The 16,990-nt window shown below is 49.8% G+C and overlaps 1 protein-coding gene across 12 annotated transcripts in view; it reads right to left on the minus strand.

Annotated features, from left to right (window-relative positions):
* Positions 1-16,990, minus strand: part of NRXN2 (neurexin 2) — a gene marked incomplete at both ends in the record, with an annotated part of 99,401 nt that overhangs the window by 44,396 nt on the left and 38,015 nt on the right. For all 12 annotated transcript variants that reach the window (XM_080913462.1, XM_080913465.1, XM_080913466.1 and 9 more), the window contains 4 exons: positions 4,180-4,383; positions 4,564-4,950; positions 10,890-11,328; positions 12,137-12,298. In XM_080913462.1, coding sequence (XP_080769588.1) covers positions 4,180-4,383; positions 4,564-4,950; positions 10,890-11,328; positions 12,137-12,298 — 1,192 coding nt within the window. The remainder of the gene's footprint in view (positions 1-4,179; positions 4,384-4,563; positions 4,951-10,889; positions 11,329-12,136; positions 12,299-16,990) is intronic.

Raw genomic sequence — 16,990 nt, forward strand, 5'->3', positions numbered from 1 at the left:
GCCCTGGTACCGTCTCTACCCAGGCCCCCAGCCTAGAGAGAGTCACACAGCCCAGCCGTGGGTGGAGAGGCAGTGGGCTCTCCTGTCCCAGGAGCTAAAGGGCTCTGAAATGTTATGTCCTGTGACTTAAAACATGAGAAAGGCCCACAAGGGCAAAACAGCGAGAACTTAGGAGCAAAGGAAACTCTGAGAAGGGCCCAAGGACGCTAAGGGAGAAGAGACAATGACAAGAATGTCCGTCTCAGAGGTGAGCATCTCTGGACACCAGCAGCTTCTAAATGGAAAGCAGGAAATTCACATGGAGCAGGGTTTAAGGAGGGGACCCCCTATGGCTCAGACTATGCCCCTCATGGAGATATCATGTCACTTCCTGGGGAGAGGCCAGACCCAGGATAGGCAGCAAGGAACAAGCCACCCTGCAACAGGGCCAAGAATCCAGGGGACACCAGCATTCCCAGAGGCAGAGACCAGCTCCCCTGTTTGGGGTTCATGGCTTTGCTCAGAGGCTGAGCCGCTGGGGGAGGCCGCTCTCCAAGCCTCTGGTTTCTCTGTCTGCAAAGAGGTATCAGAAACTTTCCAGCCCTGTCCTTTCTTGATTTTTTTTTTTGTTTGTTTTGTTTTGTTTTGTTGAGATGTGGTTTCTCTGCGTAGCTTTGGCTCTCATGGGACTCTATAGACCAGGCTGGCCTTGAACTCACAGAAATCTGTCTACCTCTACCTCCTGAGTGCTAGGATTAAAGGCTTGGGCCACTGCCGCCACCACCCACCTGGCCCTCTCTTAAATAACATGTTTCCCATCTCCAGAGACCATCACAGAAGGTCTCTTCTACCAGGGCCTTCTCTGGTACCTCTGTTCCTCCTTCAGGCCCAGCTCTGTGTTTTCTTGCTGAACCATGTGGCTACCTCTTGAACCTCTGGCCTCCTCCCTGCTTGGAGACACAGACCACAAATCAGAGACCAAACCTCTAGTTCCTTAGCCTCAAGCCCAGCCCAGTACTACGGTCTTCACATGGCTGCCTCTCAGGAGCCTGGCAGACCCTGGGTGGCTCCCAGGACGAGGAACAGAGTGGAAACTGAGGTTGGCCCGAGTGTATGTGGAAGCCACACTGAGGTCAGTCTCAGGTGTCCATTCCTCAGAGGCTATCTCCCTTGACTGTTGAGAGCCACACTGGAGTGTGTGTAGAAGCCACACTGAGGTCAGCCTCAGGTGTCCATTCCTCAGAGGCTATCTCCCTTGACTGTTGAGAATATCTCACTGTGATCACCTATTAGGCTATGCTGGCTGGCCAGTAAGCCTGGGCGTCTTCCTGGCTTTGCCTCCCCAGTTAGAATTCAGGTCTTTATGCTTGCAAGACATTTTACCAACTAAGCTGATTCCTCAGGCCCTTGGGTGAGGATTCTTAGCCCCCATTTTAAACAAGGGAGCAGGAGAGAAGCAGGCTTAGAGAGGGGGATTAACTTACCAAGTCATGAAAAATACCAGGCTTGGACCCTGAGTCTTCTGGCCCCAAGCCCAGAGCTCTTCCAACCTCAGTTCTGGGCTGGACGGCTGAGCAGAAACAGCCTGTGTCTCTAGTGCCTACACAGAGGTTCTCAACCTGTGGGTCATGACCCCTTCAGGATGGAATGACCTTTTCATAGGGGTCATCTAGGGCCATGTGGAAATATAGGTATCTACATTGTAACCGTAAGTAGCAAAATGACAAAAGTAGTAACAAAAATAATTTTACTTTTTTGTGGCGGTCACCATGTGAGAAGCTAACTGAATTAAAGGGCCTCAGCATTAGGAAAGTTGAGAAGCACTGTTCTTGCTCCTTAGCAGGGAGTCCAGCCCAACCTCCATGCTGCCATCTGTCTGGAGCACGGCAGGCCCTGGGTGGTTCACAGGATGAGGAATAAGGAACTCTGGGATGTACTGGTAATGCGACATGGAAGCCAGCTCTTGAAGCTGGCTCCAACTTGGGTCCCTCTCCCAGGTTAATGTGCCACACGGGAGTATTTGGTGCCTACATACCTCTGTGCCCTCATATCAAGTGGAATCTGCAGACAGGTGTGTCTGCACCAAGTGTCTGGTCTCAGCTTTGTCATGGGCTATACTAGAGATTAGCTCTCAGCAGCCACGTCTCTGTATGTGGGGGGCAGGGCACAGCCAGAGGTGTAGAGCAAAGGCTGCTGTTGGCTGTGATCAGTCTGAGACATCAAAACTAGATCTCTCTGGACCTTGTTCTGACTTCAGAATTTCATGAGACACAGACAGACAGGTAAGCCTATAAGAAAAAGGCTAAATCCCAAGAGTTATGTCCCCAGGGTCCACCAAGATAAGATTTCCTAACCAAGAATGCCATCTTGTCTAAAACTCCAGCTTCTTGCCACGGGATCGAGAACAGTCCAAAGAGGCCAAAGACATGTCTTCTCTGAGGGTCAAAAGCTCTAGGCTTCTTCTGCTCTGTCCCACAAAACAGAGCAGAGCCAGTGCTTAGCGGTGTGAGTTCATGCTCAAGACTGAGAAAGCCAGAGTGACACATGAGACCCTGGGCAGGAACATCTGTCTAGGACAGTGTCAAGGGCATAGTTGAGGTGGGAGGACAACATCTGTTGTGTCCCCTGGCCAAGCTGTCATCTGCCCACCCACTCAGTGAGCTATGACTGTAGGTCAGAGCAGAGCTGGAGGAACCTCAAATCAACTCGAGGCCCTGGTCACCCACTCTTCTCCCAGCTCCTGCCTCTCAGCAAATCCCTGGCCAAAGAGCACAAAGGCCAGGAGAACAGTGTGCACAGCCAGTGAAAGGATCTAACCAAGGCCCCCAATGTCCATGGTCTATCCCAGATATGCTCTGAGGATCAAGGTTAGGCTGAGAGTCCAGGTCCATATCTAAAAGCTTGAAGCTCTGTGTGTTCTGGAGAGCACTCCTCCCCGTGACCTGAGTCTGCTTAGACTCTGGGGCTTGAAGGCTTCTATGGGGCAGTCCTTAGCTGGGGCACTTTCATAGCATGTGATGGATACTGTAAGGCCTCTCCACTCAGGGGTCCTGCAATGCAGTCTGTGAGGTGCCCTCCTGGCTCTAGCTCCTAACCTGGTACACAGCTGTCCCCCATAACAAGAACCTTTGAAACCAGTCAAATGAATAACTCTGTGCTCTCTTTCAAAACCCATGGCCCCAGGATAACCTAACAGGATAACCTAAGAGTGTGCTATCCCTTTGCCCCTGGAGATGTGCAGGTAAGGCCTGTTCTTACATATGCAGCAACAGACACAGTAAATAGTCTGAGGAAAGGGCCAGCAGCCTGTCAACCCCCACCCAAAGCCCATGGACTGGGTTTGACACTGGCACCTCCCCCAGCCATTACTAGCTTTGCTGCATTGGCCAAGTCAACATAAAAATTTCATAACTGGGCCAAGAGTGGTGCCTCGCACCTTTAATCTTGCTTAGCACTCAGGAGGCAGAGCAGATGGATCTCTGTGAGTTCAAAGCCAGCCTGGTCGACATAGTGAGACTCTGTCTCCAAAGAAAAGTTTCATAATCTGTAAGACAAGTTGAGCAATGCCTGCCTGGTGAACTGGTTATCTTCCCAGAACAACCATAAGGCACCTATGGGACTCAGTCATGAACACAAGTGTGAGGTCGTATGTCCTTGTGTCCAGAGTACACAAGGAACCTATATACAGCCGTGAAGAGACAGCTCTAATCTAAGGGTGGCTGCACGCAGAGGCCAGCTGTCTGCTGTCCTCACATCTGCCACTAGGCTGTGCTGAGCATGGGCTTGTCCCTAGCAAGTGTCGACATGCAATTCCAAAATGAATGAGCCAATGAATGAGCAAATGGGTGTGCTAGCAAGCAGGAGTGAGTTTGTGCCACCTTGTGTGTGCAGGACAGATGCCACCACTCCATAAAGGTGACATAAGAGGACAGTTGTCACACTCAGATGCATTCCGACAGGTAGGTGGCCGTGCTGAGTCATCAGCCACCAGCTGAGTATGGCCAACCATGGAACACTGATCTTAGTTGTGTATCCTTGAGAGAGACAGCCCTTGTGGGTTCATACTCAGGATGCTACTACCTATCTCAAACCGCTGAGGTCACCTCTGGCTGGTGCCACCACCAGCTTCTCCAGACAGAGGGGAGTGTAGGTCAGAGACAGGCCAGGGAGAGGCCAGGAAGCCTGGGACAGGGTGGTTACCGAGGTTGACGGTGAGCTTCATCTGCCCCCCGTCCAGCTCGAGACGCAGAGTGTCAGCCGACTCCCTGGAGGTGGTGGCCATCATGAGTCCATAAGCCCTCTGGGACATGAAGCGCAGGGACACATCCTCTGCTTCTGTGTGCATGGCACTGGGCAGCATGATCTTCATGTACATGGAGCCGTCATAGCTTAAGACCGTGGCCTCTGCCGGAGCAGTGGAGGAGGGGGAAAAGGAAACAGAAAACATGGAAAGGGAAGAGAGAAGACAAGAGAGTCATTACTAGGAGAAAAGTGGGCGGGGGCTGGCCTGAGGGTTACTCTGGAGAGAAAGAAAGCATAGAGGTAGAAAATGGGGTCCTTCTGAGGACACAGGACTGGCCTCACCTCTCTCGCAGACCCGGCCCAGAAAGCCGGTCCCGATGCAATCACAGACGAACCGGTTCCAGCCCTCTCGACAGACGCCCCCATTTCGACAGGGGGCCGATGCACACTGCTTCAGGGTCTCCCGAGAGCAGAAAGGAGCAACACCCACAGCCCCCTGTGCCTCAGCCAGGCCCCGGAGATCTCGACTCCGTCCATCTATGAAGAGGTCTCTCACACAGCCCACGTAGCCAGCCCGGAGAGCAGCTGTCCACACCTCAGGAGGCAGTGGCAGATCCACTCGGCCCCCCTCAGGGAGACCGCCCAGGTACAGCTCACTCTCCAGGTCCAGGACCTCGCTCTCTCCCGTGGCCAAGAATGGCGTGCTGCGGCTGTTCACAGAGATGGAGCCTGGAGACCAAGGGAGAGCAGGCTTCAATGTGGAAGGAAGTAACAGTGTGGACAGGGATGTTCTGAATTTGCTCCTGAGGGTCCCTCCATCCTGTGCCCCACAGTAGGCTCAGGAGAATGAGCAACAGCCTTGGCCCTGTGGTCTAGCCTCACTGACTAACTTTTCCTAAACTACTTAACTAGTCCACAAGTCCAGGAACTTGCAATCCAGATGTAGAGCCATACCCAGCCCAGCACAGCATTCTGTATGCCTCTGTTCAGACCCTTTCCTAGCCACCTAAAAGAAACATCCAAACTATACAGGAGGCATATACATCCAAAATCCTGTCCCTAAAAGGGGTCAGATCAATAACTGGGTTATTCCTATCCCAGCCTTTAGAACCAGGAGCTGAAGTGGAGAAGCTGAAGGAGACTGAGGTAACTGAGTCCAAAGCCCTCTGCCCGAAACAAATCCTCAGTAGCTAACACTTCAAACACACTGAAGTCTCATGGCCAATCTGGGGACTCAGTCCTTTACTATCTGGTTTTGAACCAGTAGATAAGGCTTATAGAAACTGGGGAACCTGCCCAAGGACCACGGCAGAGGAGGGACATGATCCTAAGTTAAGTCATTTTTGTCTTGTTCTTTTTTGGCAGCTGTTGATTTTGTTTTGCTTTTAAAAAAAAAAAATTGTTTTTACTTATGTGTCTGTGTCTGTGTGCATGAGTGTTTGTATGTCTGTGTGCATGAGTGTTTGTATGTCTGTGTGCATGAGGGCACCTACAGAGGCAAGAAAAGGAGGTCAGGTCCCCTGGAACTAGAGTTACAGGAGGCCATGAGCTGCTAGACATAGGTGTTAAAAACCAAACTCCAGTCCTTACCAAAAGCAGTAAGTCTCTTAGCCACTGTCTCTAGCCCTTTATTTTGCTCTGGATGAAGACTGAGAGCAAGCTTTAAATATGATTTGTTCTCTCTGAAACTCAAGTTGAAATTTGGCTGCTACTGGGGTCATGGGACATGGGAGTTTTAACAATGAGGTCATTGGCCGTGACTTTCCTTCAAGGGTAGGCTCAGGAGTGGGTCCCTCAGGAGATCAGGGCGTTAAACAGTGAGGCACCTGCTCCTTCTTGTCTCCTTTGTGTGGGAATGCCCGCCCTTCAGTTTGGCTCTGTGTTAGGACAATACAAAGGCCTCCCCAGAAAAACTGACACTATGCTCTTAAGCTTCAAAGTCTCCAGAACTGTGAACTAGCTAAACTTTCCTTTACAAATACCTGGTCTCAGATGTCCTGCTATAGCAACAGAAAACAGACTGAGACGGGACTCACATTAGAAAAAGGCCTGGGATCTGGTGGGAGTTTCAAAGCCTTTATTGTAATCTTAAGTCAAAAACTACCCTCTTCGTGTGTGTGTGTGTGTGTGTGTGTGTGTGTGTGTGTGTGTGTGTGTGTGTGATTTTTTGGGGGGGTTGTCTTTTTAATTAGGGTATCACACATCTCAGAATGGTTTAATGTAACCAAAGATGCCTTTGAACCTTTTAGCCACCTACTTCATCTCCCAAGTGCAGGGATCATAGGCTTGTACCATTGTGCCCAGCTTGTTTATATTTGCTAATTTTTTTTTCTTGAGATAGGGTCTCACTCTATAATCCTGGCTGCCTGAAACGGTCTCCTCCTCCTAATGCTAGGATTAAAGGCACACACCACCATGCCTGGTCTAAAGAGGTCTAAAATCCTAGCAATTGTTTAAATTATGTGTGTGTAATGTATGTGTGTGATATATGTGTGCATGTGTGTATCTGTGTAATGTATATGTGTGATGTATGTGAGTGGAGGCCAGAGGATAACATTTAGGAGTCATTTCTCCTTCCACCATAGGAACAAACTCAGGTCATCAGGCCTGGTCAGTACGAGCCTTTACCTGCTGAGCCATGTCACCAGCCCTAGGTTCCCTTCAAAACTGTGGCCCCAAACCTTTTCTCTCATGACAAGGCATCACTTTCTTCAGAGACCTGCTCTACTGCTGGGCCCCTCTCCTAACAGGACCTCAAATGTGGCCCCTGTGATCATCCATCTATCTGTTTATGGCCAGAGTCCCCAGAGACTGCTGGAATCAAGATTCAGCAAGAGCTGAGTGCTGATCCGAATAAGGAAGGAAAAGAGGAGTTCCAGAGAGGGAACTGAAGTGAACTTTGACCTCTGCTCCAGAGTCAATCAAGGTATGGAACAGGAGCCACCTGACTCATTCACTGACAGAAGAACAGATAAACAAATGTGGGCATGGCACTGGGTGATATTCAGCTTTTGGGAGGAAGGGAGTTCTGACTCACACTACAACACAGACAGATCTTGAAAAACACTCTACTCATTAAAACTGCCAGGCATAAGAAGACAAATATAGGGACTGGAGAGATGGCTCAGCAGTTAAAAGCACTGGCTGCTCTTCCAGAGGTCATGGCAACTCATAACTGTCTGTAATTCCAGTTCCAGGGGATCCAACACCCTAAGATATACATGCAGGAAAAATCACAATGAATGCAAAGAGGAGTAAACAAATAAGTCGTTAAAAAGAAGACAAATGTTAAGATTAAATATGGTGGCACATGCCTGTGATTCTAACACTCTGGAAGGCTAAGACAAAAGGATCTCCATTCCAAAGTTATTCCAAAGGTAGACTAGACTATGTGTGAGACCCTCTGTTGAAAGGGAGGAAGGAAGGAAGGAAAGAAGGAAGGAGGGAGGGAGGGAGGGAGGGAGGGAGGGAGGGAGGGAGGGAGGGAAGGAGGGAGGGAGGGAGGGAGGGAGGGAGGGAGGGAGGGAGGGAGGGAGGGAGGGAGGGAGGGAGGGAAGGAAGGAAGGGAGGGAGGGAGGGAGGGAGGGAGGGAGGGAGGGAGGGAAGGAAGGAAGGAAGGAAGGAAGGAAGGAGGGAAGGAAGGAAGGAAAAAAGAAAAGCTGGGGAGATGGCTCTGTGGTTAATGTATCTGCTGTTAAAGTAAGAGACTCAGTTCAAATCCTCAGAAACCACAGAAACGCTAGGTGGGTGTGCTGACCCACCTGTAACATCAACCTTAGAAGGCAGACACAAGGGATCCCAATAGCAAGCTGGCTGTCCATATCTGTAAGCTCTGGGTTTGATTGAGAGACCTTACTTCAATAAATGAAGTGGATGATTTCTTCCATCAGCCTTGGATTTGCACATGCATGTACACCTACATATGTGTGCCTCCACACACACGAAACCATGTACACAGACACACAAAAATGGAGAAAGAAGAGACAGGAGAAGTACTGTATGACTTCATTCATCTAAAGTCCCGGAATTGTCAGGTTCAAACAGAGATGGTGGCGAGAGGCTGGGGACAGAGAGAGCAGAGCTTGTGTTTTAATAAAGACAACTTCAGTCTGGGAAACTGGAAAGAAAAACTGCACCTGGACCGTGCTGAGGGCTGGGCAGTAACATGAGTGTAATCAATGCCCCAATCACAAGTAATGACGAAGACTGGAAATTTGTGTGATGTGTAATTTGCCACAATTTCAAAAAGAAACAAAAGCAAGACAATGTAGATGGCCCCCAGAGTCAGGTCAGTGTGCAAAGGCACTGGTTATGCAAGGTTTATAACCCAAGTTGTATCCCCTGAACACACAAAAAGACATGAAGTGTGGCCAAGTTCCCAGTATCCCTATGATCCGATGAGAGGTGGAAATAGGACAATCGCCCAGAAGCCAGCTAGTCTGAGCTACAGTGGGAAACATCAGAAACAAGAGAGATCCTTTCTCAAAAAGTGGAAGGCCAGAACTAGCTCCCGAAATGTCCTCAGACCTCTACATATAGGCTGCGGCTCAAAAGCAATGCATAAAACACAATAAAAAAAACATACAAAAATGGGAAAAGGGAATCTGGGGTGTGGCTCTGCAGGAGCAGGCTTTAACTGTCAGCACTGGGGCATGGGATACAGGAAAACAAAGGAAGGTCTAAACAGCTACCCCAAGTCCCCAGATGAATCGCTGACCCCTGTATAGAACTCTAGGGACTGTCAGCAAAGACCCACAGCGCTGGCATGAGGCAGAGCCAAGGGCTAAAGTCCTTTCTCATGGCTTTCTCTGGCGCATCTAGGGTGGGGGTGGGGTGGGAAATGATGGCATGGCCTCACTTCTGGGAGCCTGGTGGTTCCCTCCTCCCAGGCAGTGAGCAGAGGAGGTCACTGACTTGCAGGCCAGCAGTGGTGACGGCTGTAGAAATGGGAAAATTTAGTTGACGTTGATAAGCACTTAAATTGGATAATGTGTCAGGTCTCATTTATATCAATTCTCTTTCCTGGGTTTAACAAGATGGAGGCAAGCACACAGAAATTACTGGGCAGTAAACAAGAGTCTGAGAGAAGGAGGCCGAAAGGGAAGGGCGGAGGAGAGGGCAGCTGGAACAGAAGTTCTGAAAAGTCGTGCACAGCCATACCACTCTGAATGCATCCAGTGTCAGCCAACCCTGGAAGCTACGCAGGGTGGGCCTGGCTGTGTGGTACACCTGGACCTTAAATCATTAATAATCCAAGGGCTAAAAATATAGCCTTGTGGCAATTTTCAGTATTCAAAAATCATTATGTTTAATCTATACACACCAAGAAAACTATGTTCCGTTCTGTTCTACATGTACTTTATGCTTATGGTAACTAGTGAGATTTCAATGCATACTATCAAACCTCTAAAAGAATTAAGTACTGACAAAAATATATTCATATAGTGTTTGCCAAAATGCCCCTAAAAATCTGTACATGTATCTCTCTTTTTAAAAAAAAAAATAAAGTTGTAAGAGGAAAAAAATAATGACCACCATGAAACTACTATGAACTACTATACAGCATTATGTTATCTATCTCTCTATCTCTCTATCTCTCTATCTTTCTATCTATCTATCTATCTATATCTATCTACCTATCTATCATCTATATATCTATCATCTATCTATCATCTATCTATCATCTACCTATCATCTATCATATCATATATCATATATCATCTATCTATCATCTATCTGTCTATCTATCTATCATCTATTTATCTATCTATCATCTATATATCTATCATCTATCTATCTATCTATCATCTACCTATCATCTATCATATATCATCTATCATCTATCTGTCTATCTATCATCTATTTATCTATCTATCATCTATCTATCTATCTATCTATCTATCTATCTATCTATCTATCTATCTCAGGCCAAAGCTAGCTTCAAACTCCTTATGTACCTGAAGATGACCTTGAGCTCTATCTTCCTGCCCCTAGTACTGGGATTACAGGAGAGCACCACCATGCCTGGAACCTAGGCACTGTGCTATCCCCAGCATCTACCTTCCATTAGGCATTTTGATAAGAAGTAATCCAGGAGGATGTGTACAGGTGATATAATACTACCCGTCTTTTATGAGGAGCCTGAACATCATGGATTGTGTTTCTTTGGGGGTCCTAGGAGCAGCCCTCCCAGGCAGTGAGGAATAGCTGTTTCCTGTTAAGTTAAAGAAATAAGACTCTGGATAAAAGGTGACTAGAGAACCCCTTTGTTTGTTTTGAGACAACGCAGCCCCTCCTGGTTCAGACCTCACTATATAGCCCCAACTGCCTTCAAGTTTATGGTGCTCCTCCTGCCTTTGCCTCCCGAATGCTGGGATTGCAGACATGAGCCATCACTCCTGTCTTTGAGACATCTCTCCATTAGGTGAGATGCTGGTGATTCCAGACATGCTCTCTCCCATCCGAAATGACCTTGGGTAATCGTTCCTGTCACAAACATGGAGGAGTAGAGTGTGAATCCAGATCCCTGTGCCTTCCGCCAGCTCACTATGACAGAAGGGCCACGGGAGGACTGGGAGAGGAGACTAGGAGCAGGAAATGAAAGCTTGAGAGGATGGGCAAGTAGAAAAGAGCGGCCAGGGGAAGGGAGGGTCCAGAGGCCTCCTGACCTTTGCGCCCGTCCCTCTGGAAGTCCACGTGGCACCATTCGCCGTCATTGACCTTGCGGCTGGATGCTCGCAGCTTGATGCCCCCAGAGCCCATGTCCAACAGAAGATAGAGGTAACCATCCAACAGCTCCATGGCAAAGTAGTCGGCCCTCTGGGTAGAACTGTGGCTGCCTACCCCTGCCCCAGCCCGCCGGCCCTGGCTGAAAAGCAGCAGCCCATTGGGCTCAGTGGTTCTGAAGTCCAGGGAGATGGAACCAGTGCGCTTGGCGCTCCATCGAGGCAGTGCGACAAAGGCCTCAGGACTCTCAAAGGTCACAGGGTCCAAGGCAGCCACATCCTCACAACGGAAAGACAAATCCCCCTGCAGCTTCATCTTCGGGTCCCCTTCCTTGGCCAGTCGGGATAGCTCCAGCTTGAAGTCATTATTCTTGTAGACCACCTGTAAGGAGGAGAGGAGTCTGGGTAAGGAAGCAGAAGCCTCCCTGGCTGCCATGGCCATCATTCACCCATCCCAGTGACCCCAAGCTCAGCACCATCAGCCCACAAGGTCAGGCCTCTGTTCTCAAACTACACATTCCCCTTGCGGCCTCTGTCCTGTCTTCCAGGTCCACACTGGCCAGAAAGCTCCTTCTGTGGGTTCTTGGGTCCAGCTCAACTGTCACTCACAATGACAAAAAGAGCAACTGTTGCTACCGTCACTATTTTCTGAGACTTAAGTTCTCACGAAGTTCAAGATGGCTTCAAACTCACTATATAGCCAAGGACGACCTTGAGTTTATCTTCCTGCCTCTACCTCTCACATGTGCACCGCCACGCTCAGTTGAAGTGTGCTGTTAGAACCCATGGGTACATGTGTGCTGAGGCAGGTGTCCTGACAGCTAGTGTCCCGGTCCCACCTGCTATCTTTTAATGGACTATCTTCAGTCTGTGTTCTGTACAAGGACAATTCACAAGGTCAGAGCAATGAGGGAAAAACATGCCTGAAGACACATGAAATGTGCTTTGGCCTTCAGTCTTCGAGCCCACCAGCCTTCCCTATGGACCACAGCCCTGGAGAGCCTCAGAAGACAGGAAGTTCCAAGGCCAAAGGAACAAACAGGGGTGACGCCCCACTCCTTGAGTCAATAGCTTTAGGTTTTAATGAAGGGTTACACCCTACCATAGGCTTACAAAGAACAGAGACCAGGGCCAGCTGGCCAGGGCAAACTAAATCACAGGGCAGGCTGGCCAAGTGCAGCCCTACTCACGTCCTTGAGGCAGCCCATGAAGTTGTTGCTGACAGGTGATCCAGGCAGGTCGGCTGTGTTGGGGCTGCCCCCAATGTAGAAGAAGTCATCAGAGCCCAGCATGGTGTAATCCTCCTGCGTGTAGCCTGTGGTGGTCAGGATCCCGTCCACCGAGATGGTCACCTGCCCAGCCCGAGGAGGGGGAGAGACAGGAGACAACCGGCATCAACTCCCTGGGAAGAGCCACAGGTGGGCAAGGGAGGGACCAGGGGGCAGTGGGGGAGGGGGACCCCCATTTTTATGTCTGCTTGTCTTGGAGGCGGAACAGTGTGGGTGGAGAGGAAGAAGAGGGAAGAGGAAACAGCACAAGATTTGATGGTTTCGGTGTGGGTTAAGGCCTAAGCTCTACAGGTGAGAGTCTGAAGGTAGCATGGGGCGCTCACCATGATGGGCTCAAGAAGCAAGTCCAGGGAGGTGCTTATGCACTAGGCGACTCTCCCATTAGAGAGATGTGATTAGATTAGAACAAGTGGCACCCTCAGCTTTGTCTCAGTGGAGCACTGTGGCCACACATGTGGCTTCCCAGCCTCTATCTAAGGGAGAAGAGCCCTTCCTTCCTTCCTGGTTAGCAGTGCTGAGACTCACTTGCAGCTCCTCTGTCTAGGCACTATGTTCTTGCAGCCTTGGCTGGGGGAACAGCAGAGATAGCGGGGTCAGGGGGGTGCTGGGAGGGACCAGTTAGCCTTCTAATCTTAGGACAGGAGCTGTATGACTTCTATGGGGGCTGGCTCTTACCTTTGCCACTCAAGATCAAAGGTATCCTGACATTTTGAGTCAAAGCTAACTAACTGACTAAACTAGTCAAGAAGTTGCTCTAAAGCCTAAGTTGGCCTTGACCTCACGTCTCCGGCCTCCGGTTCTTGTGTGCTGAGATTATCCACCTGGACAAGTCACTGGTTTGCTTTGCTTCCAAAGAAAGCAGCCTTTCAGTCTTCTCTGTAGGTCCCACCCTTGTTGCTCTACTCTTAGGAACGTGAGACTAGGGCTAACCTAAGGAAACATCTTCCCAGGGTGGAGAATTAATCCAGAAAGCAAGATGCCAAGAGCAGACATGTGTCTGGTATGCAGAGAGGTCCTGTGCACTGGGCTAATGGAGGCAGACGCTACCTTTGGGTCAATTCAGCAAATGTTCACCTGGTCCCTGCAAGGTTTAGTCCCCAGAAGAACTCTGAGGCTTCACTCACAGGTTGGAGGGGAGGAGCCAATGGCAGTGGTAACACCAGCTCCTCTCTAGGAGGCTGTGGCTTATGAGAGTCAAGAAGGCCATTAAGGACCTGGTTCAGAGGGAAGAACCCACCCTGCACTTCCACAAGCTGCATCTTGGAACCCTTCTTGCTCCCCAAATATGTTTCAGAAGTATCCCCCCTTTACAGGGAAAGTGCTGAGGTAAGGGCCTGCCAGTCACACACTGTGATGTCCCTTACTCTAGTCGGCAGCATAGGCCACTAGTCATTTTCCAGCTCCTCTGCTTCAGTATTCTGTTGTCAGAAGGGTGGGATAGAACTCCTAAGAGCACGGGGACCCAAAAGTGCCCCTCCCCGTACTTGGCTGGAGCCTCATGGTGAATAGGGTGGGGCTGAGCAGACTGAAGAAGCAGCCTCCTGCGAATCATCAAACCTTGTGCTGGAAGAACTGGGTTCAAGGACAGGAGGAGACAGGTGTTTTGGGAAGGGTCAGTCTGAATACTTTTGAGTCTTGTTTTGAGGGGAGCATTGGTCATGATCACCTTATCCTGAATCTAGGAAGAGGGTTTGGGTAGAAAAGGGAAGGGTTAGAGAGGTTAGTCACAAAAACATGCAAACGAGGTTAGAGACTAGACTGGGCAGAGGGGAGCTGGAGAAAGGAAGAAGGGATCAGAACGGAAGGGTGGGGTATGTCAGGGAAGGTGAGGCAGGTAAGTGGCTCTCTCTAGGGCGATGTGGCTACTCTTCCTCCAGGCCCCCTGCTGCCGTCCTAAAACACTGAACTAGGCTGCCATTCCGTTCCTGAACCTAAGTGGGCTCAACCCAACCAGGCTGCCAGCAAAGATGGCTTAACATGTCCCTGGAATCCCCACTAACCTCAGCCCAGCCCAGGAGACATAGACATAATCATGAAGGTCTATATCAGGATGCCTTGTGACCTAGCGCTGGGTCTCTAGTTAAAGCCTAACTCCCTGACTAGCGTGAGGGCTTCCCACAAGTACACATGCCCAGCAGTGCTCATCACCGGTTCTGAAGCCAGGGTAGCATCCTGGAATCTCCCTCATGCGAAGGGTTCTCTTCATCCCACTACATTTGCCAAGATCAAGGTTGCCCTTCCTTGACCCTGAGTTAGAAGGATCTGACTTAAAGCAGACTGTGACTTAAACCAAGACATACTCCTGAATTCCCTTCCAAGCTGGGGTGAATCTCAGTTTGCCTGGTATCTCTATTCAGATCAATCATGGCGGGCGCTGTTGGGCAAGGATATCCTTAATCTCCCTCTCATGGCCTATGGCTGGGGACAGGCTAGCAGGAGGCAGGGAACACAGGGAGGTTTGCTGAGGAAGGGATCAGCCAGGTGGGTGGGGAGACGGTGAGGGAGAGTGGAGGGCAAGGCCCTGAGTGAGGAGGAAGTGGAGAGAGAGGGACTGGAGGAAGGTGTGTGGGGAAGGCAGGGAGGGAGATGACTTGGATTAGTAAAACCAGACTGTTCCCTCAGACAAATCAGTCCAGACACAAAAATGGCAGGTTCGTTAGTAAAAGCAGGAAACAGGGGAATAATTCCCCTGCCCCCCTCCACCCCAGGGGTTCTTGATGCCCCTGCCCCCCAACCCCCCCACGAAGCTTCTGGAAGGGGTGGGGCCAGCAGGGGAGGAGGGGAGGAAGGGAGAGCATGCCACACAGAACAGCCACTGCAGCTGGGACCCATGCAGGTTAGAAGAGTAGGCACTGCCCAAGCAGGACAGAGAGAAGCGGCCAGTAGGTGAGAGGGCATGCAGGGCAGGGGAGATGGGGAAGAGCAAAGATGGAGGCAAGAGAGCTGTGGAGTGCAGGAAGAAGCTTCCTTCCACTGAAGAGGAGAGACGAGCAACCACTGGGCCAAAGATATTCATGGACTCGCAGTGGGAGAAACATCAAACCTGAGCATCTTCCTTACACATTCCTCTGCCATTCCCCATAGACCATCTGCACACACACCTGCACGCACGCACAAACACACACAAACACACACACACACACACACACACACACCACATCCTAGAATGCTCCTTTCCACAAAGCCCTGCGGACCACAGCTAGGTCCCCAAGATGCAGCAGAGGACCTGGGACCAAACCACATTAACCAACTCAACATGGTGGGTCCCAAGGAAGCCAAGGGGAATGAGTGGATTGTTTGCCCTGAAGATGAGCCTAGTTCCATCAGCACATGCTCTCCAGGGACAGGGAGGGGGATCAGGGGCCTCCTGTGACCTGAAGGGACTGCCAGCCCCTCCTCTTCCTCCATGCAGGAAGGCTGGATGGAATGGGAACCAAAGTCTTAACCACAAATATATCGACATGAAACAAGTGTCCCATACCCACTGAGCCCCAGGAAGAAAGGCTAAAGGAAAAGGAAACTCTCATGACACCATCAGAGCCATTTCCAGGGGCCTAGCATGACCACAGCTCCCTTTGTGGGTGACTAAGTGAACTCTTTTGAGCTGTGACATAAGTAACACTGAGCCAATGTGCTGCTTGTCTTCTGTTAGACCACGTTCCTGTCATCACAGTCTCCAAGGGCTCCACGGGCTTGTCATGGTTAAGGACAGCTAGTCCACAACAATGTTCCCAGCAGCCGCTTTGGAAGTATGGGCAGAAGTGTAACAGCAAACAGGGAGAGACTGGCAGAGAGTGACTGCAGCCCTGCTAAGCTCGCCTGGTGTTGTCTCAGGCACAGTCCCAGGCACAGCCCTGCCGTGAGTCTTAAACTCAGACTTCAGGAATTTTAGAAGTTCAGGTCAGAAATACCAGGTTCTTCTTTGTTACTTGCTCTTTTCCAGAACAATTTTGCTATTCTGACTCTCATCTTTCAAAGGGCGAAGTAACTTCCAGTCCTCCTGTCTGTCTCCAGCTCAGCATCTGATGAAAGTGATAAGCCCCCAGCTTCCCCATCTGCTAAGTGGGGTAAGCTCAACCTCCCACCTAAAATCCAGGCACCATCAGTTTAAATGAAAGTCAAAATGTCGGCCAGGAGGATTAGCTAGAGGTGGCTGAACTGCTCACCACCAAACCAAATAACCTGAGCTTTAGTCCAAACCCAAATGTTGGGGGAAAAAAACAACTCTTATAAACTGGCCTCTGACCTGCTTGCACACACACCATGCCATGCTTCCTATATACACATATAGATTAAATTCATAAAAATGTAAAAAGAAAAAAGAGGAAGCCAGGCATGGTGGCATGTGCCTTTATCCCAGCACTTACTCGGGAGGCAGACCCATGGGGAATCACTGTAAAATCAAGGGCATCCTGCTCTAAGCTGTGAGTGTTCATGAGGAACAGCCAGGGCTAGAGAGAGAGATCCTATCTCCAAAGTTGGGGGGATAGCTGGAGAAATGGCTCAGTGGTAATGAGCACTAGTTGCTCTTTCAGAGGATGGGGTTCAGTTCCCAGCACCCACACAGCAGCTCACAACTGTCTGTAACTCCAGTTCCAGGGGATTTGGCATCTTCTGGCCTCCTGGGGCTCTGAACATGCAAATGATGGAGATATGTATAAGTGCATATACATGCAGGCAAAATGCCTCTCCATATAGAATAAAAATAGATACAAAAATAGATATTTTAATGTAAAATATTTGAAGAAACTCCAA

The sequence above is a fragment of the Micromys minutus genome (assembly GCF_963924665.1).
Source record: "Micromys minutus genome assembly, chromosome: 2".
NCBI classification, from domain to species: domain Eukaryota; kingdom Metazoa; phylum Chordata; class Mammalia; order Rodentia; family Muridae; genus Micromys; species Micromys minutus.